This window comes from Sorex araneus, chromosome 2, assembly GCF_027595985.1.
Source record: "Sorex araneus isolate mSorAra2 chromosome 2, mSorAra2.pri, whole genome shotgun sequence".
Lineage (NCBI taxonomy): Eukaryota > Metazoa > Chordata > Mammalia > Eulipotyphla > Soricidae > Sorex > Sorex araneus.
The window spans coordinates 61,456,176-61,477,362 of NC_073303.1; the positions used below are offsets into that span (position 1 = coordinate 61,456,176).

The window sequence follows — 21,187 nt, forward strand, 5'->3', positions numbered from 1 at the left end:
GGGCTATGGATAAGAACAAAGGCTACAGGAGGCTGGAGTGATAGCACAGCGGGTAGGGTGTTTGCCTTGCATACAGTGACCCAGGTTAAATTCCCGGCATCTCATAACGTCCCGAGCACTGCCAGGAGTAATTCCTGAGTGCATGAGCCAGAGTAATCCCTAAGCATCGCTGGGTGTGACCTGAAAAACATTGTAGCACTACTGTCCCATTGTTCATTGATTTGCTCGTGCGGGCACCAGTAATATCTCCATTGGGAGACTTATTACTGTTTTTAGTATATTGAAAACGCCACAGGTAGCTGGCCAGGCTCTGCTGTGCGGGCAGCATACTCTCGGTTGCTTGCCAGGCTCCCTGAAAGGGACAGAGGAATCGAACCCGGGTTGGTCGCGTGCAAGGCAAATGCCCTACTTGCTGTGCTATCGCTCCAGTCCAAAAAACAAAAAGCAAACAAACAAAAGAAGACTAAAGGCTACAGCAAAGGGACAGCAAAGGGAGATATATTAAATTGGCTAAGTGAAAGAACTAAGTCAAATTCTTTTAAAACACTACTCATAAATTCAAATAAATATTCTTAAGAACTACCTTAACATGAAATTCATTATCCAATAAAATATTCTGAGTCTTCAAGTCGTGATGCAGTAGAGGAGGATTCATATTGTGCAGGTAGTTTACACCCAGTGCAATTTCATGCAGGATGCGAAATCTCAATGGCCAAGGAACATCAGGATATTCAGTTTTCTTCACATATACATAAAGAAACAAAGACAAAATTAGTGCCCCAGATTAATTACATTTCCACTTTAAAGTTGTGCTCAGGAGGGTGGGGGTCAACTTCTCTATACTTGGACCAATTGTGTGGGCCCGATGGCTCAGTGCTCAGACCCAACAATGTAGGGAACTGCTGGGACCAAGAGGGACACATTCAGCAGCCCATGGGGGACCACGTGGTGCAGGGGGAAATGAAATATTTCAAGAGGAAACATAACATGTTTTTAAAATTGCATAGTATTGTTTTGACATTAACATTCTTATGTGATTCTGATCATTATTTTTAGAGAAAACAATAATTTTATAGTAATGATATTTTCTATTTATATTAGAATAGCGACTACAAGTATTGGGCATTCTTTTTTTGTTGTTGTTTGTTTGTTTTTCACTTTTTTGGTCACACCCAGCGATGCACAGGGGTCACTCCTGGCTCTGCACTCAGGAATTACCCCATATGGATGCTGGGAATCGAACCCAGATTGACCAAGTGCCTTGCACTTTGCCAAATGCAAGGCAAACGCCCTACCTTCCGTACTATCACTCCAGCCCTCAGTATTGGGCATTTTTCAGTAGACTTTTCAATTATTTTTGAAACTAATACCTAGATACAAATACTATACTCATATACATTTCCTTATTTTTGGCTTATATCCAGTAACTATCTACTTCCCCTACTACAATATACACTCACAATTTGTTTCTAGTACCAGGCAAAGCAATCATTCAAAATTTATTTTTTAATTTTTTAATTAAGATTAAATTACTTTAATGTTTAAATAACCATGCCATCAATTCAAAATTATGACCATTCATACTTATTTAAAATCATTAAAATTTCATACTTCATTAATAATAAATTTACTTTTCAAATAGAAAATTTAGCTTTTGGTAGTTATTTTTTGTGTAAAAAAGACTACCTTCATTTCTAAAGCACATGTAATATAGACACATTAAAGGCAATTCTTAGTACTTAACAAAAGATACCTGAATTTTCTTAAAATAAATTTTCTTAACATTGTTAATGCAGCTTCTCAGGAGAATAAATATAATAAAATTGAACAATTTGAAGGTCTAGTAATAAATAATAAATCAACATGATCCTAGGTACATTTCTGAAAATGATATGAAAATAAAGTAATGCTGAAAGCTCAAAATTGTTCTCAAGAATTTTTTTCTGCCAATAGGTTGGCAATACAGTTCAGTGATATAGTAGGGGAATAGTTCAAACTATTTTTTGTAAACATTGAATTTTTAATGTTCCAGGCATCTTTTACGGTTCAAGGAAGATCTGAAGATAAATTTCACACAACTGCAACATAGGAAACCAAAAAAAAAAGTAAAACACTAATATTTAATGTAACTTTCTCTGTTGTATGCAGAATCCATCTACTTGAATTAATGAATACAATAATGGGTAAATTTTCAATTTTCCTGAAAATTATGTAGTTTTAAAGATTAATGAGGCCTCTCTGTGGTACAGTGTTATATGAAGGCTTTTACTCTTGAAGATAAGGGCAAAGAAATGATTACTCTCTAGTTTATGATCCCTTCCAGGAGTCTGCAGTCCCTTGGAAATAAGCTTCAGAATGGGGGTGGAGTTCCTTGCCTGGGGCAATACTGCCCTTGAAGAATATTGGAAATAAGCAGTGGGATAGTTCTAGCCTCTATGACAATCTGTGGGGGCACTTTCTGTTTGTCTGATTGAGGAAGTAGTTATTTTCCTAAAAAAAGCATTAGGCCAAATACCTTTATAAATCTCTATGTTAGAATTTCTAGTGGGCCCCATATTTGGGCCCCCAGGTATCTACTGGGGTTCAGCATATGAAAATGCTGAAATAATAGAATTTCCAATAATTTGTTTTTCAACAAAAACCAATAGTACTTAACAAGTACTGTATTTTGGCTTCAGCCGTGCTTACATAATCATATATGCCAACACTGGGACTTCATTCTCGTTTTTTGATGGTCACATCTTATAGAATGTGACATATCCTGAAAATGAAGAAAGTCACTCTATGTGTGGTGGATATGTGTGGTACTCAAGCATTCTTATTTTATTTATAGAATACAGTGTCATATCAGAATTTACGATTAACTGAATTTTGCAGATTTTATTTTATTTTTTTGCATGTGGTGTGAGGCATGTGCTCTACCAACTCAGAGACTTCCTGGTATTAGAGTATCTAATTTTAACTAAGGCAACCCCCACAAGATAGATTAAGGGGTTTCAAAGAACTCTCCAGCAATTATAGATTAGAGGTAAGAATAATTTAAACTCAAGTAAACAACAATAGGTCAATATGTATTTTCAGAATAAGGATTTCCAAATGTGTTACTGCTAGGATTCATCATCAAAACCAGAATTTCAAGTACCTTAGGAATGGTAAATGTCTCATGTCAATGCCCATTAACTGAAGAAACTAAGTATTCTGTAGAGATTTATTTGGACTTTTAATTCAGAACTTTAATACTAGTACCATTACCATTTGAGTTCTACTTATACCATTTCATATAAAATAAAATCTGATCAAGTTAACTATGAATTGTTTACTGTCTAGTGTTTATCCTTTTGCTTCGCTATGTCTTACATATGCATGCAGATATGTGTTTATCTGTGCATGTGTAAAAATGCATGTAGATATTGATATCCAGTGTAAATACTAGAAATAAAAATCTATGCAAAATAATCTTAAGTCTCTTAAAATGTAAAGCACAACTTCTTAGTATTTGGTGGAGGTGTTGAGGTGTGTAGGGGAGTTGGGTCACACTCAGAAGTGCTCAGGCATTACTTCTGACTGGCTCAGAGGTCACTCCTGGTGTTACTTGGGGAATCATATGAGGTGCTGGGAATCAAACAAAGAAAACTGAGGTGTGTACAAAGCAAGTGGCTTAACCTATGACCTTTGTCTCTAGCCCTCCACAGTGTTTTTGTTTTTCTGGCCACCCTGGGAAAGGCTCAGATCTTACCTCTGGCTCTGCACTCAGGAATCACTTTTGGCGGGCTTGGAAGACATGTACATGCCTGGGATTGAACCCAGGTTAGCTGTGTGCAAGGCTAACTCCCTACCCACTGTACTGTATCACTGCACACCCCTTTCCCACCCACACACATAGTATTTATAAAATGCAAAAGAACTTATAAGAACTTAACTCTAAGTTTGTTCCTACTTGGGGAGTTTCCTTCCCTTTCCCCTATTTTTTCCAGTAAACTTTTCTATCCCAACTCCCCAAAAGAAGTTATAAAAGGTAAAAATTTACTACGTGAATCATTTATTATAATTTTGATTCATCTACATGAGTTCAAATAATCTAATAACATATAAAATCATACACTATATTAAGTTTGAATAACAGAAAATTTCAGTCACTGAAGTGTATAATACTTACCCTATGTAGGAGTTCATTTAATGATCCATTTGGCATGTATTCAGTAACTATTCCCAAAAATTCAGGCTCATTGCAAATTCCCAAAATTGGAAGAATGTAACTAAATCTAGCTTTGTGTAAAATTTCAGCTTCTCTTAAGACATCAGTTCTTTCACTAAAGAAAAAAACCACAGTTATTTAAAGTAATAAAAATGCATAATTATAATGTTCATAATATTAAGTATACATTTTATTTACATTAACTAGCTTTTGACCTTACATACATTATGCAACACTTACAACTTTTAGTTTCATATTTAAGTATAAAATAAAAAATTTTATATTTGAGAGGCTGCTAAAATCTCAGGGCTAGGACAAATGGAGATGTTACTAATGCCCACTCGAGCAATTGATGAACAACAGGATGACAGTGACACAGTGATATAAAGTAAAAAAGAAGATGCCTACTTTCCATTCCACAAGTATGATTAGAGAAAAAAAAAAAATTTCTACAAGCTACTGACAGATAAGGTTTTTATTGTTGTATCTTTCTAGGAAAGAAAAAACATCATAAAGTTTGAGTAAATTCATAAAGTCTACTGATACTAGAATGACTTATCTGATAACAGAATTATTAAGTCTTAAGATAAATTTTATTAGATTATGTTCAGTTCTATGATTAATAGAAAATATAATTTTTAAAAATATTCTGAATATTTATTATCTAAATGTTTCATTAAATAACTAAGAGTCTACTTCCTAGATATTACACATTGAAAGTTGCAAACACTGAGAAGATTAAATTGTTTCAAAGAGATCCTTGCCATAAGTCAATCTGAGATTAATTTACTTATTGATATAGAACAAACAATACTTAACTTTTATTATGAACAGACTGTTTTCAAGTAGTTTATGGAGAACATAAAGATCAAAATAGTTTTTGCCCTCTGGAGGTCCTAAATTTTTGTATGGGGTCATATCCAGTGGTGCTTAGCGTCTGACTCTGTACTCAGGGATGATACACAGCAGGGACCATATAGGGTGCCAGGGATCAAACCCAGGCTGCCTGTGTGCAATGTCCTACCCTCTATACTGTTGCTCCAGTCCCTGCCCAGCAATCTTTTCAGAAAAATAAGTTCTCATTTTGATTTTGATTTGTTTCCCTAATGATTAATGATGATTTTTCATCATTTTATATAACTATTTGCCATTTGTATGTCTTACTTGTATGTATTCATTATCTTGATTTTGGTTTGATTTTTAACCAAAATCAAATCCTATCCACAATGGACAGGCATATTAAAACATCATATTGCAAAATATAAATCACTGTATCACTGTCATCCCGTTGCTCATTGATTTGCTTGAGCGGGCACCAGTAATGTCTCCACTGTGAGACTTTTTGTTACTGTTTTTGGCATATCGAATATGCCACAGGTAGTCTGCCAGGCTCTGCCATGTGGGCGAGATATTCTCTATAGCTTTGCAAAATATAAGTATACACAATTATATTAGTTATTCTTCAATACAGCTTAAAATAACAGCAAATTAAAAATATATTTAAAACATAACCATGTCATAAATGCCACTCAGATAAACACATAAAGAACTCAGGAGAGGTTGGAAAAGAGAAAATAAGCTTTTGTCTAGGGGAGTCAACACGATTTTAAAAGTTGGGATTTAATTTTACAATTGATAGAATCTCATCCATTAGTCAATCAGGAAACCAAGATAAATGTGGTCTTCAGGAGAAGGACTTGTGCTTCTTTCTTGGTGTATCCCTAGGTCTTGAAACAATGCCCTGCTTATAGTAGAAACTTAAAAGTTATGTATGTGTCAATTATTTGAGTGACACTGAAAGAAGCTAAATGAAGTCTACACTTAGAAAATGACAAACTGTTTAATATAAATTATAAACAAGCATATACAAGGACTGAAGGTGAATAAGGTAATTAGGGTTACATATTAGAGCCCTAACAGCCAGCAAGGGTTTTTATACTTTATTTGAAGCCTAAAAGTTGGGACCAAAGGTTTGATATTTGGAGTAGAGTGGGGAGAGGGATCACAGCTATTGATACTCAATGGCAACTCTGGACTCTGTGCTCGGAGTCACTCCTGCTACGTTACAGAAGCATAACGTAACCAGAAACGTTAGGATCATGGACTTGACAGCAGTAGGAGGTAAGATCAGTAGACTCCTATCGGTAGGAAATTTTCATGAAAGCCACCTGCTAGAAGATTGGGTCTTAGATTATAATACTATTTTGGGTATGAAGCAGAGGGAGTCCAAACTATATGTGGAAATGACAAACTCCTAGCTGAATAGAATGCTGAGAAAGTGGTGACTGGTGAATTGACCATAGGGATAAAAACAAAACAAAACAAAACGGAAGGGAGTTCAGGTTATCATCAGTTTTCACCCTGGATTTACAGTAACTGGTATCCTGAATAAAAGAAGTAGAAAAAAATGTCTTGAAGTCTATTAGGTAAGTGATGATTAATCACCCAAACTCTGGAAGCATGAATGTTTAAAAAGGAAAGCAACAGAAACTCCAAAGCAAACTATGAAACTTACATTAAAAACAAAAAGCATAACAAGAAAAACCCTTAGTCATTTATATAATTATAGTTATATAATGTATATTTCAAACTTAAAGAGTTATAAGCAGGCATGTGCTGCAGAGCTTCTATCCTTGTTCTTCAGCAACTTAGTATTTCTATTCTAAAGCAAACCAGTTACCTCAGTCCATGAGACCTATTTTAATTAAACTTATATTCCTTAAGTTCAAGCATTTCTATATTATATTCCCTAAGTTCACATATCTCTATGTTTGCATCAAGAGATATAGGTGAAGGCCCAGGAGGTGGCATAGTGGTAGACTAGATGTCTTATAAGTGTAAGGTCCTATACTAATTCCCCCAAATCATTCCCTGGTAAAAGGTAAAATAAAAGAGATGTAAGGTAACAAGGCATGTGATACCCTCAACAAGGACAGAGAAGATGGACCTAAAGATTTCTGGATTCTGTAAGGAAGAACTATAAAGAGGGCATATAGGAAAATTCTTAGTGATAGTACATAATTCCTCCTATTAAGAATATGGGACATTCCTCTTCTATGGAGATTCCGTTATACGTTGACTGCTTACACTATTTCCTCTTTTTTCCCCATTTTTGGGTCACATCCGTAGGTGCTCAGGGATTACTCCTGGCTCTGCACTCAGAGATCACTCCTGGTGGGGCTCTGGGGACCACACGGGGTCCTGAGGATTGAACCCAGGTTGGCCTTGAGCAAGGCAAGTGCTTTACCTGCTGTACTATTGCTCTGGCTCCTACACTATTTTCTTAAAACAACTCTGGAAAACGGTTTCATTATTTCTGTGTTGGATACAAGAAAAGTGAGCCTCAGAAAAATTAACATTTTTCTAATGATCATACTCATAAGTGGCAGGGTGGAAGTTATAATGGGAACTGTGGAACTCTAAGTCTATATTCTTTGCATTCCACTACTTTATGAGAGAATAACCGTTATTGAGGTCAGATTTTTGGAAGATTCGGAGAGAAAACAGAAAAAGTAAAAAGAGTGTAAAATATTTTTTATATTTTATCATGATTATCTTTTTTGTTTACTCTGGCCTCCCCAGTACTTGAGGAGTCAAGTACTTGGGCTCTTCAGGCAACACTGGGTCCAGTGGTATAGGCCTGACACTTCAGTGCTGGGGCTGGGATATGGCTCTTATTGGCCACCAGGGCTATACCTAGTTAGTGGGGCTTGAAGGGCCAGTAGGACTAACCATGTAGGTGCTAGGGAAAACAAGGGGTGTTAGAGTATGAATTCAGGCTTTACTTATGAATAATGCTCTCCAGCCCTTTGAACTATCTTCTAAGCCCTTCATGTTTTCAAGAACAAAAGCATAAAAGAACAGTTTCTGTAGTTTCCTGGCTCAAAAATTCAGTCATAAAATAAACTTATTTGGGCTATTGCCCTCTTTTTAGAAAAATACTCAACAACCCCTGCCCCACTGTCCCCAAAGCTACCTTCTTTAAGCAAAAACCTAAAACAACAACAACAAAACAGAAAGGCCCCCCACAGTTGCTCTGGAGGTTACTACTGTCCTGAATCCTCCCAGCGGTGTCTGTAGGAGCAGTACAGTCACTCTGGAAAACACTAATCTACAGGGAGCTTAGATTATCAATCAGACTGATCTCATTAGAAGGTATCTGAAGATAGCTGGGGAAGGCCCATTCATTGGGCAGGAGTACAATTATGGAGTATGATTCACCAATTGCTAAAATAAGAACATGTAGCAGAACAAAACATAAGCTTCTTTCAGGTGAGCTCAAAGAACAATGAAAACATTATCCACACCAGAGACAAGAAGTACATGTATTTATTATTTCCCACTTTGTAAGTGTGGAAATAGAAACTCTATGAGTCAACTGCCCAGCCCTATCGCTCAGACTACATAAATACTGCCATGTTAACATCTTGAGTAATGAGAAGAGTATGTGATGTACTAATACAAGAGTGGTGTTTCACTGGTATTTATGAGTTCTTTGGTAAAATAGTTTCCTTCCAAATTTAATTAAAAATATAAATTATAAAATTTGTGAGTAAAGAAAGGAAACTTGCCATTTCTTGACCCCCAAAAGGCATGAGTATTAAGTATAACAAAATTTTGAGAAAGAGCATCCACAATAGAGGCATCACAATTTGCTTTACAGTACTTAGTATGTCCTTCAGTATTAGATTTTCATGTCACTGTCACTGTCATCCCATTGCTCATCGATTTGTTTGAGTGGGCACCAGTAATGTCTCTCATTGAGAGACTTACTGTTACTGTTTTTGGCATATCCAATATGCACGGTACCTTGCCAGGCTCTGCCGTGCGGGCTCCATACTCTCAGTAGCTTGCCGGGCTCTCCGAGAGGGGCGAGATTTTCATGTATCATTCTAAAATATATGTATATATATATATAAATTTAACATATTTATTTTTGCCACACCCAGCAGTACTCAGGGAATACTCCAGGCTCTGTGCTCAGAGATCACTCCTGACTGGGCTCAGAGAACCATTTGGGATGCTGGGGATTGAACCTCATGCTGCATGTTTACTCTTGCCATTCCCAATGGCAAGCTCCCTACTCATTGTACTATTACTCAGGCTCCTCATTCTAATACAACACTTTCTAACCCACTTCCCCCACAACACTATAACATATATGTATATTTTCCACACTTTTACTCATGCTATGTAAAATTTAATACCCCAGGTAAACACTACCATACCTTGTATATCAACATGCCTGGACCGTAGTATACAGAAATTGGAAGTAATATTGAGAAGTCCCACGACACTGGCAGGGCTGAAGTTGAGGTTGACAATGGGTACTAACAACTTAAAAAAATGGGTGATGAGGGGAACCAAACCTAATGATTCTCAGGACTTACTCCTTGCTCTGGGTTAGGCATCATTCCTGGCAGGGCCTGGGGAACAATATGGAGTGCTGGGCACTCAGGTCAATCTCTTGAAATGCAAGTGCCTTGCACGCAGTGCTTCTCTTTGGCCTCAGATAATAACAACTTCTGGTCAAGCATGCCTCTCACTGTGATACATTTTTACATTATATACTTTTAATTATTTTTTTAATAGCATCACCTTTGAGATACAGTTACAAAGTTGTTTATGATTGGGTTTCGACTGAAACATTGTATGACTTACAATGTTCCAACACCAATGTACATTTCCCACCACCACTATCTCCAGTTTCCCTCCTGCTGTCTCTCTCTCCCCCACCTGCCTCTATGACAGGTACTTCTTTTCTCTCTCCTCTTTCTCTCTTTTTCCTTTTGGGCATTATGGTTTGCAATATACTGAAAGGCTATCATGTATATCCCTTTACCTACTTTCAGCACTCAGAGAGTGATCAATACCAACTATTATTGTCATATTGTCTGCATTCCCATATTCCCCCAACCTTGTGGCAAGCTTCCAACTGTGGACCAGTTCTCCTAGCCTGATTCTTCTGTCCTTGGATATTAGTCTCATACTATTTTTTATATTTCCCACAAATGAGTGCAGAGATACGTCTCTCTCTTTCTGACTTATTTCATTCAACGTATCTCCATGTCTACATATAAATAAGCAAATTTTATGACTTCATTTTCCCTAACAACTATGTAGTATTCCATTGTTTAGATGTACCATCATTTCTTTATCCACGTATCTGTTCTCAGGCACTGATTGTTTCTAGATTCTGGCTATTGTGAACAGTGCTACAGTGAACACAGCAGTGCAGAAGGCATTTCTGCTGTTTTTGGGGCCCCAGGGTATACTCCCAGAAGTGGTATTGTGGGTCAAATGGGAGCTCAATTTCTAGTTTTTTTGAGGAATGTCTGTAATGTTTTCCAAAAAGGCTAGGCAAGTCAGCATTCCCACCAACAATAAATTAGAGTCCCTTTCTCCCCGCATCTGGGCCAGCACAGGTTATTCTTGTTCTTTAGGATGTATGCCAGTCTTTGAATTTTCACACTAGAAAATATAGTAAGGAGAAAGAGACTGTTGCAATCAGGAATTTTAACTAAGAACTAAATGCAGAACCTAATTAATCTGCTACTAGAAGAAAAATGCACATGAAATAGACCCACTGACTAGAAAACATGGTTATATTACTATGGCATATGGTTGAACTGTTTTTCTGTAAGAAGCTAATTCAAGTACCCTCTTAAAACCTGCATATTACATGGAAGTTGTTTTAGGACATCAGTGACATTTGAAATCCTGTTATTTAATAGTCTTCTGAATCAGTTTATTGTTAGCTATAATAAAACACATTTCTCTTGGGCTCAGGCTTTCCTATGAGAGTGAGAGGAGAATCTTAAAAATGGTATTTAAACTTTCATAACCACAGGTAATAAACTATAAGCAAAACAAACACAATCAAAAGCCCAACCCCAAACATCCTAAAATCCACAGCAGCAATGCTCAGTAAATAATGTGTGTGAACAAAACAAAACAAAACACAGAATTAAGATCCAGAAATTCTACTTCTAGGTATGCAACCAAAGACCGTGAAAACATTACTGTGAAAGGCTATTCATATACTTATGTTCACTGTAGTGCTATTTGCAATAGTTGAGATCTGGTCAGTGACAAATACCAAGTGACAGAAGAGAGAGGGAGAGAGGGAGGGAAAAAGAGGGACAGAGGGGTAAGGAGGGAGGGAGAGGGGAGGAAGGGGGGAGAGAGAGAGAGAGAGAGAGAGAGAGAGAGAGAGAGAGAGAGAGAGAGAGAGAGAGAGAGGAGGGAGGGAGGGGAGGGAGGGAGGGAGACGGAGAAAGAGAGGATTAAGAAAGTGTGAGATATACTCCAGTGAAATACTACCCAACAAAGAAAAAAAGATGGAATCTTGTTTTTTGCTACCACATGGAGATAAGTATAAGGTGACATGTTAAGTGAAGTAAGTCAGAAGGAGAAAGACACATACCAGATAATTTTACATAAAACTGAGTTGACAAGGTGGGGAGGATGCAAAGGAAGGGTCATATGAGCTATAGTGGAGGATTATTAGTGTTTTGGTGATGGGCATGACATGGTAACTGCGACCCCACGAAACTGTAAAAATATCTGACTTACCAAAAAATAAAACCCCAAACTTGTTCAACAAATAAACAGATGAACAGAGGAAATAAAAATAATATACACTACACACAATTACCATGTTCTATGGCCACAGCAAAAAAATGCATACTTTGAATGGAATGCATGAGTTGAATTTCAACATTTTATATGTAACCCAGTAGCACGGTAGCACTGTCATCCCATTGTTCATTGATTTGCTCGAGCTGGCACCAGTAACATCTCCGTTGGGAGACTTGTCATTATTGTTTTTGGCATACATACATACAAAAAAAAACCAACCAGTATGTAACTCAGTATATAAAACAATTGGATCTTTACCTAGAAACGTACGAATCAATGAAATATTAAAAATGCCCTTTTCCTAAAAAGTTCTAAGTGCTGGATATCGGGGGCACACTTAGCTACACACTTAAAGTGCATTACCATGTCCACTTTCCACAAGCTCGAATGCCACCTGTGGATGGGAGCTGCCCGCAATCTTGGAAACGGATGCCTAAGTGCTCGAAAGCATACTCTGAGGAATGAAGGAAGAGGGGCAGAAGGGAATGAAGGAAGGAGAGAGGAAGGGAGAGGAGGGATGAAGGAAGGGGAGGAAAGGAGGAAAGGGAAAAAGAGGGAGGGAGGGAAGAAGGAAGGAAGGAAAGAAGGGAGGAAGAGAGGAAAGAAGGGAGGGAGGGAGGGAGGGAGGAAGGAAGGAAGGAAGGAAGGAAGGAAGGAAGGAAGGAAGGAAGGAAGGAAGGAAGGAAGGGAGGGAGGGAGGGAGGAAGGAAAGAAGGAAGGAAGGAAGGAAGGAAGGAAGGGAGGGAGGGAGGAAGGAAGGAAGGAAGGAAGGAAGGAAGGAAGGAAGGAAGGAAGGAAGGAAGGAAGGAAGGAAGGAAAGAAGGGAGGACGGAAGAAATCTGTGATCGCAGAATTTTGCAATATACAGAGACGCCTCAGCCCAGAGGAAGAAGCCCGTCAGGAGAACTTTGGAGATAAAAAAAAGAACTGACGGATGATGACGGCAACGGGGGCCGCCAGCTGCCAGCACGGAGCGAGTCCCACGCCTCTAGGTGACAGGGGGTGGGGGGGCCCGTCCCAACCAGACGACCCGCCCGGCCCGGGCTCTACCTGTCGAGCAGCGGCGTGTGGATGTGCAGGTGCTTCACGGCCACCTGGACGCGCCAGTCGGCGTGGCGGGCGGACGACACGGTGCCGGACGCGCCGCGGCTCAGGTAGCGCAGGTCGGCCAGCTTGTGGTAGGGGATGGTGGGCAGCGCGCTGCAGATGGCCTCGCCGTTCATGGTGGCCCGCCGCCCCGCCGTCCGGGCGCTCGCGGCCGCGCGACACTAGGCGGCCGGCCGGCCCATGGCGCGCGCTGGCCGGAGCCTCCCTCCGGGTCTGGGCGCGCCGCCGAGGCGGCTCCTCCGTCCGCCGACGCCGGGGAGCTGAGGTGCGGGGCGCGGGCAGGCGCGGCCGGCTCGAGGGCTGAGGCGCTGAGGCGGGGGCAGGGGCTGCGGGCTCCGAAGTTGAGGCGCTGAGGCGCGGCTCTGAGAGACCTCCCTGCGAGCCCGTTTCCTTCACCCGAACGTGAAGTTCCTAATGGTTTTCTGGCGGGGAAAGTCCCTCCCGGCGGGCGTCTGGCGCGGACCGACGCTGTCAGCTGCCCCTCGAGCCTGCCAGGGGGATTTTTTTTTTTCGTCTCAGCGCCGCCAGCCCAATCCCCGCGCGGGCGGCGCGTGCGGCGGAGGGCGCGCCCGGTCCGACCTCTGCGCCTGCGCAGGGCGCTCGGCGCGACCGGAAGTGACTCCCGGGGCGGCACGCGGCCGGCGGGGGCCGAGGGAGACGCCCAGTCGACTCCGCGGCTTCCCTGCCCGTTGGCCACTCCCAGGCCCGAGGTGGGGGCGAGCGTCCGGTTTCTCGGGGTGCCCCCCCCCCACCCCCCTCCTCTTGCTCAGGCCCTCGGCCGGCTGTCACCCCCAGTCCCCCTCTTTAGCCCCGCTGACGTCCGTAGGTGACGCCCAGGCGGCCACAGGCCCATCTCCTGGACCCCAGGTAATACTGCAAAGGTGGCACTTGAGTGTGAGCGCACGGCCGCCCAGCGCACCCAGAGCAAACGTTCTGGCACGGCTGGGCTTTAGGCAAACCGTTCTCTCCGTGGAAAGTGATCGCGAAGACTGGCCCCCGGGGTCCTGTGAGGCAGCGGGCTGCATCCCAGGGCGCCACTCGTCAGGAAGACCCCGGCTGAGTGGAAAATTTCAGCCCACAGAGAAGCAGGGCTCCTCGCTTTTTAAAATTCCTTTCTTTTTTCTTTTTTTCTTTGCTTTTCCTTCCTTCCTTCCTTCCTTCCTTCCTTCCTTCCTTCCTTCCTTCCTTCCTTCCTTCCTTCCTTCCTTCCTTCCTTCCTTCCTTCATCCCTTCCTTCCTTCCTTCCTTCCTTCCTTCCTTCCTTCCTTCCTTCCTTCCTTCCTTCCTCTTTCTTTCTTTCTTTCTTTCTTTCTTTCTTTCTTTCTTTCTTTCTTTCTTTCTTTCTTTTTCTTTCTTTTCTTTCTTTTCTTTCTTTCTTTCTTTCTTTCTTTCTTTCTTTCTTTCTTTCTTTCTTTCTTTCTTTCTTTCTTTCTTTCTTTCTTTCTTACTTTTTCTTTTCATTCACCTGGTATGAAATTCACATCATTTTTAAAATAACGGGAAGCTGAGAGTTAAGTTGGGGAAGGGGTACTACTTGGGCCATAATATCCTGTGGTGCTCAGGGCTTAGTCCTGACTCTGCTGGCATCAATGCCTGGAGGTACTGGGGGACCGACTCTATGTGACCCCAGTGATTGAACCTTGCTGGGTGCATGCCAAGTGGAAGTGCAGTATTGCTGCACTTCCTGCACTATTTTTCCAAACCCGTTAAAGTTTTTTTTATTGCTTAAATTAGAATGCGTACTGCAGCCTCGTGTCTGATGGTTTAGGAAGCTACAAATCCTCAGCAAGCATTTCTTTCATTCACTCATGTGGTCTAAAGGGAACAACAATAAGCAGACAGGAAATGATCCAAAAAATAAAAAGTTTTTGCCAGTTCCAAAGAAGAGGGTTTCCATATTGAAACGACCCACGATGGATGAAATAAAAGTTCCAGGAACGACGTTTTTTATTCAAATGATCAGAATACTGAAAATAAAGAGAAGATTCAAAAAGTTTTCAGAGGCAAGAAACAAGAATAAAGGGATAAAAATTAGGTTGGTGTTGAATTTCTCTGCGAATTTTTTTTTTTTTTTTTTTTGCTTTTTGGGTCTCACCTGGCTATGCACAGCGGTTACTCCTGGCTCTACACTCAGGAATTATTCCTGGCGGTGCTCAGGGGACCATATGGGATGCTGGGAATCGAACTTGGGTTGGCCGCGTGCAAAGCAAATGCCCTACCCACTGTTCTGCGAAATATTTTTATGTTAAAACACACCTCAGCATCCCATATGTTCCCTGAGCACCACCAGGAGTAATTTCTGAATGCAGAGTCAGGAGTAACCCCTGAGCATCACTGGGTGTGACCCAGATAGACAAAACAAGACAAAACAAAAAAACACAAGAAATGAATTTATATTCCTTCAAAATTTTGGAAACACTTCTGATAATTTTGTTAAATTATTGGATGATTGGAACAATAAAATTATTTCTACCTATACAGGAATATTATTTACTTTTGGTCCCTCTTGCTCCTGAAGATGTGGTGCAATAAAACATACACGTTAAAAAAATTGGGAAAAAAATTAAAAATAAAAAAGAGATTGGGATTCAGAAAACAGGAGAATGTGAAGGAAATGCATATGAAATCTAAGTGGAAGAATAAGACTTTACAATGTATACTCTTCACTGGGCTTTTTCCCCCATTTTTTTCTTTTTTTTTCTTTCTAGGTTTTGGGTCATACTCTTCAGTGCTCTGGGGCTACTCTTGGCGGTGCTTGGGGGAACCATGTGGGATGCTGGAGATTGATCCCGGGTTATCCACCCATAAGCAAAGCAAGTGATTTACTCATTGTACTTTTGCTTTGGCCCTACTGGTCTTTTTCTATGGGACTCCATTTTATTTTCTTTTATGTTTTTGTTTTGTTTTTGCGCCATACCCAGGGGTGCTTAGGGCTTACTCTTGGCTGTATACTCGGAGATCACTCCCTGAACCATGTGTGGTGCCAGGGATCAAACCCACTTGGCCTGTGCAAGACATGCACCCTCCCCACTGAACTATTGCTTCAGCCCAATAGGGATCCATTTTCACTAGAACAGTAAGATGGCAGACTGTAACAGGAAAAACTTCAATTTTCAGATAATTTAATTCTGATTATATTGGATACGTTGGATATTTTTATAGAGCTAATAAAATACACAGATTAAAGTTGGGCAAATAAAATGCCTTAAAATCTAAGCAAGCATAAAAAGAGGCAATTACTGTTCTGTGAAATTATATAAAAATAAAATTATTTAAAAAAGCAAACTTTGTTACTCTACATTGTTGGAAGTAGAAAATGAAAGACTTTCAGAGCTTTAGAATTATAATATATTGTAAATCTCTTGGAGAAAGCATATAGCATCAATTTCTAAAATTTAATTTTTGTGGTTACATCAACAGTCTCAGGGCTTATTCCTGGCTCTGTATTCAGGGGCCACTCCTAGCGGTGCTCAGAAGACCATATGGGGTGCCTAAGATTAAACCCAGATTGGCTTTATACAAGGCAAGTGCCCTATCTGTTGTACTATATTAATCTAGCCTCTAAAATTTTTATTTATAATTGCTTTTGAATTTAAGGACATTTCAATTTACTTTTAAAATAATGTTTTCATATACTTCAAATTTAATAGTAAAACAGAAAAACAACAGAAAATTGGACTGTTGAAGTGAACATTTTATTAAGAGGAGTACTAGTTAATAACAAAGGTGGTAAGTTGCTCAAGTTAAAACTGCAATATAGTACCACAACAATAATACGTTACCTAAAATTAAAAATATATCAATGAGGGTAAGAATTTATAGAAATTGGCACTCTTATTACTGTAGGGAACTTCATCTGAAGCGATTAATTTTCAAAACTGTGGTAATACCTGTTGCAATTGTGGTCTTGAGTAGCCTATGACTCAGCACTTCTTTCTCTAGGTATGTGGAAATATTTATATATATACAACAATGTTCATTGCAGTGCTATTAGAGGATCTCAAATTGGGCACTACCCAAGTACCCATAAAAATTAAAATGGATAAATTGTGGCACATTTACAGAATATAATATTGAATAGCAATGGGATTGAACAGTGTGCAACATGATGATTAGTCACACAAAATATGAAAATCTTTTAAGGCTAGTTCCAACTTGGTTTTCTGTTTATGTATACTACACCATAACAAAATGTTAATAGGTTTAATAAAAATATATATATATATTCATATGTGTGTGTCTCTTGCTTTTGTCTAATAAATATCACCCTTATTGCTGTCGAACTTGCTTGTTTTTCACTTACCTCTATCTTGGATATATCTACATAAAAATATAAATGCTTCAAATTACTGATATGTGCTATAATTTATTATTATTTGGTAGATACTTATATTCTTTCCATATGTATTTGTAATTACAACTAATGCAGCAACAGGTAATCTTTACATATGTTGTTTTCACACATGGGCAATTAAACCTTCATACGTAATTCCTGGACCAGAGAGTTTTATTTCATTTGGGGTTTATAATATTAAATTGACCTTTATTGAACTTGTGTAATTTTTTTTCTTCCTGCACATAGTGACTGCTATTCCTCTACACACATGCTTTTACTTACCTCTGTTTGTTTATTCCTAGAAGTCTGTTTTTTTACTCATTTAAATGATAAAATTCTCTTTGTTTGAAAGCTTCTGTTTATTCAAATGATAAAGTTATTTTTGCTTGAAAGCTTCTATTTAACTTTAGTTTACTTATCTTAATGTCAAATGCTAAGCTTTCATGATAGTTCTACTCAGATTTTAAAAAATGTGTTATTGAAAATAAGTCAACAACATACACATTTATTTATTTATTTATTTATTGCTTTTTGGGTCACACCTGTCAATGCAAGGGGTTACTCCTGGCTCTGCACTCAGGAATTACTTCTGGCGGTGCTCAGGGGACCATATGGGATGCCAGAATTTGAACCCAGGGTGGCCGCATGCAAGGCCAACAAAATAACAAGCTGCAAAGTGAATATACAAAAATTAGTTCTATTTTTATATGTAAACAGTGAGCTAGAAGCGAAACAAACAAAACCCACTGAGAATATGTCCATCAACTAGGGATATAGCTCAGTGGTAGAGCACTTGAATTGCATGTGTGAGTTCTTGTGTAATTCCTAGCACTTCATCTCCCCCACCTAGGACCACTTCAAGCAGCTCTGAGCACTGAGTCAGTAGTAGCCCATGAGCACCTTTGAGCCACAAAACTAAGTGCTGTTTTAATTTAAAGAATTGGCAAAGGATGTGAAGGAAATATACATCATAACCCATAAGTCACATTAAAAGAGAGAACGTAGAAATATTCCATGATCATGGGTTGGAATAATTAAAATAACCAAAAAATTACTGTACTACCCAAAGGATTATACACATCCAATGCAGTTTCCATGATTCCAGTGACATTCATCAAGGACTTAGAAACAAACACAGCTAAAATTTGTATAGAATTATAAAACTCCTTGAATATTCAAAGCTGTTTATAAGAAAAAAGAAAATGGATGGGATTGCACTCCTAACGTTTAAATTATTTTCTAAGGCTACTGTAATAAAAACTATGTGTTTAAATATACAGTTTTAGAATAGAATTGGTAGTGCAGATATATGAACAGTTAATCTATGAAAAAGGAACTAGCTGGGAGAATCAGAGCAAAGAAAGCCTCCTCAACAAATGAATCTGAGAAAGCTGGATCTCACATCATACACAAAAGTTTATTCAAATGGATTAAAGTCTTCAAAATTATTTCACTGTTACTGTCATCCCATTGCTCATCGATTTGTTTGAGCGGACACCAGTAATGTCTCATTGTGAGACTTATTGTTACGTTTTTGGTATATCGAATACGCCATGGGTAGCTTGCCAGGCTCTGCCGTGCAGGCGAGATACTCTCGGTAGCTTGCCAGGCTCTCCGAGAGGGGTGGAGGAATTGAACATGGGTTGGCCGCATGAAAGGTGAATGCCCTACCACTATGCTATCGCTCCAGCCCTCAAAATTATTTCAGAATCCATAAAATACATCCAGGAAACCATAGGTAGCTTAAGCACCATTGGCAAAAAAGCAAAAGCAAAATTAACCAATGGGCTACAACAAAGCTTTTTCATGGTGAGAGAAACTTGGGCTGGGAGAAAATATCTATGTGTTACAATGCCTTACATAATTCAAGAAGAAAACTATGAAAAACTGGAAGAAAATATACAGCTGGCCAGTAGGAATATGGTAAAATATTACCAGTAGTGAAGTGCAACCAAAATGACAATGAGATATATGGCATAGAGAGTACATGAAGAATACTGCAAACAACTGGTATTACTGGAGATGTGGTGAAAAAGAGCCCTCATCCACTATTGATGTTAATGTTATCTGATTCACCCTCTATGGAAAATACTGTGGAGATTAAAGAAATTAAAATTTGAACTATCATATATATATATATGTATATATATATATATAACCATGCTTAATGAAGAAATGGAGGTACTTGCCTACTTTGATGTAAAAAGGCAAAAGTCAGGGAAGGACCCCAACCACATGAGAAATTCCTAAACTCCCAGGATGATGACTTCAAGGCAACAATTTTAATTATTATAACTGATATGAAGAAGTCAATGAATATAGCTCTAACAAGAACAATGAAAGTATGAAAAAATTCAAATCGTTGAGCTAAAGAATTCAGTGCTTCAACTGGAAATTAAGATAGTGTGGCTCAGCAGCACAGTGGTAAGCTAAATATGGATCTCAAAGATAAGATAGAGTAATTGATCAAGGAATAATAGTAAAAAAGAAAAAAGATTTATGGAACCCGGGTTTGATTCCTCCGTCCCTCTCAGAGATCCTGGCAAGCTACTGAGAGTATCCCGCCTGCACAGCAGAGTCTGGCAAGCTCCCCGTGGTATATTTGATATGCCCAAAACAGTAACAACAAGTCTCACAATGGAGATGTTACTGGTGCCCACTCCAGCAAATTGATGAACAATGGGATGACAGTGCTACAGTGCTACATAGTAATGAACTACATAGCAATGTATGAGAAAACTAGTGTTTGGGGAGTATTTTGGTAATTTTTACCCATAAAAAAAAATAAACCTCAAAAACTAGTGGGCACTCAGCAGTGAAGAATCCTGGCTGGCAAGCAATGCAACACCAGAGAATACTCCGGCGGGCCCCAAACAGAGCCGATACTGCCGGGGTGCCCTAGATGGAAGAGGTGCAGTCTCCCAGCCTTCTCCAGATCGAATCCCGGCGACCACGGTCTTCTACAAGCATGGCTCCGATATGTGGGGACCAGGACTATTTCTTCGAACCGTGCAGCCTCGTACACAGCCACACGACCTTTCTTGATAAACAGAGTGAGCAATGGAAAATAGATGATCTAGCATCTGCCCCTAGAAGGCAGGCTTGAATGGTGTGTGAACATCCAAGCAAAGTATAGTGCCCAAAACTATAGAGAGAGCCCCAGAGGCACACAAACCAATTTCGGAACCCAGCGGCTTCTTGCAGAAATGCCTCTAGACTGTGAACTAAGTTACAGCCCTGTGCCACCCTGGGAGTGGAAAGGTTTTTGTCCTTCAGCCATTCGACAGCAGCGGCGTGGCGACTGCCATCTTTCAGAGCCATTGGATGGAGGAACGAGTTTGCAGTGAGGGGGCGCACGGGAAATCTCGGGATGGGGGGCCGGTACAGGCGCTGCTCCCTGCTCAAATGAGCCCACAAACAGTTCCTTCACTCCTGAACAACCATGATCCCAGAGACACACAAACCAATTTTGGAACCCAGTAACTTCTTGCTGAAATGCCTTTAGACTGTGAGCTAAGCTATGGCCCTGTGCCGCCACAGGAGGGGAAAGGTTTTTGTCTCTTGGCCTTTTCTTTCAGCAGTGGTGGCATGGTGACTGCCATCTTTAAGAGCCCATTGGACAGAGTTTGCATTGACGGGGTGCATGGGAAATCTCAGGATGGGGGGCGGTACCAGCTCTGTTCCCCCCCAGACGAGATTCAGAGTGGCCGCCCACAAATGGCTCCTTCGCTCCTGAATGGCCATGATCCCAGAGGCACACAAACCAATTTCGGAAGCCAGTGGCTTCTGGCAGAAATCACTCTGGACTTAATTACTAAAATACCAGAAATTGAAAATCATATGCTCTTCATTATCAGCAATAGAAAACAAATTATCAAATGATGCCTTTTTGGCAGGTCTGATTGTTG

General features: G+C 39.9%; 1 protein-coding gene across 2 annotated transcripts in view; it reads right to left on the reverse strand.

Moving 5' to 3' along the window:
• Positions 1-13,508, reverse strand: part of RIPK2 (receptor interacting serine/threonine kinase 2) — a 37,782-nt gene extending 24,274 nt beyond the window's left edge. For both annotated transcript variants that reach the window (XM_055127337.1, XM_055127336.1), the window contains exons 1-3: positions 12,887-13,508; positions 4,157-4,310; positions 584-739 (exon numbers count right to left, since the gene is read on the reverse strand). In XM_055127337.1, coding sequence (XP_054983312.1) covers positions 584-739; positions 4,157-4,310; positions 12,887-13,059 — 483 coding nt within the window. In that variant the 5' untranslated portion in view covers positions 13,060-13,508. The remainder of the gene's footprint in view (positions 1-583; positions 740-4,156; positions 4,311-12,886) is intronic.
• Between the last annotated feature and the right edge of the window lie 7,679 nt (positions 13,509-21,187).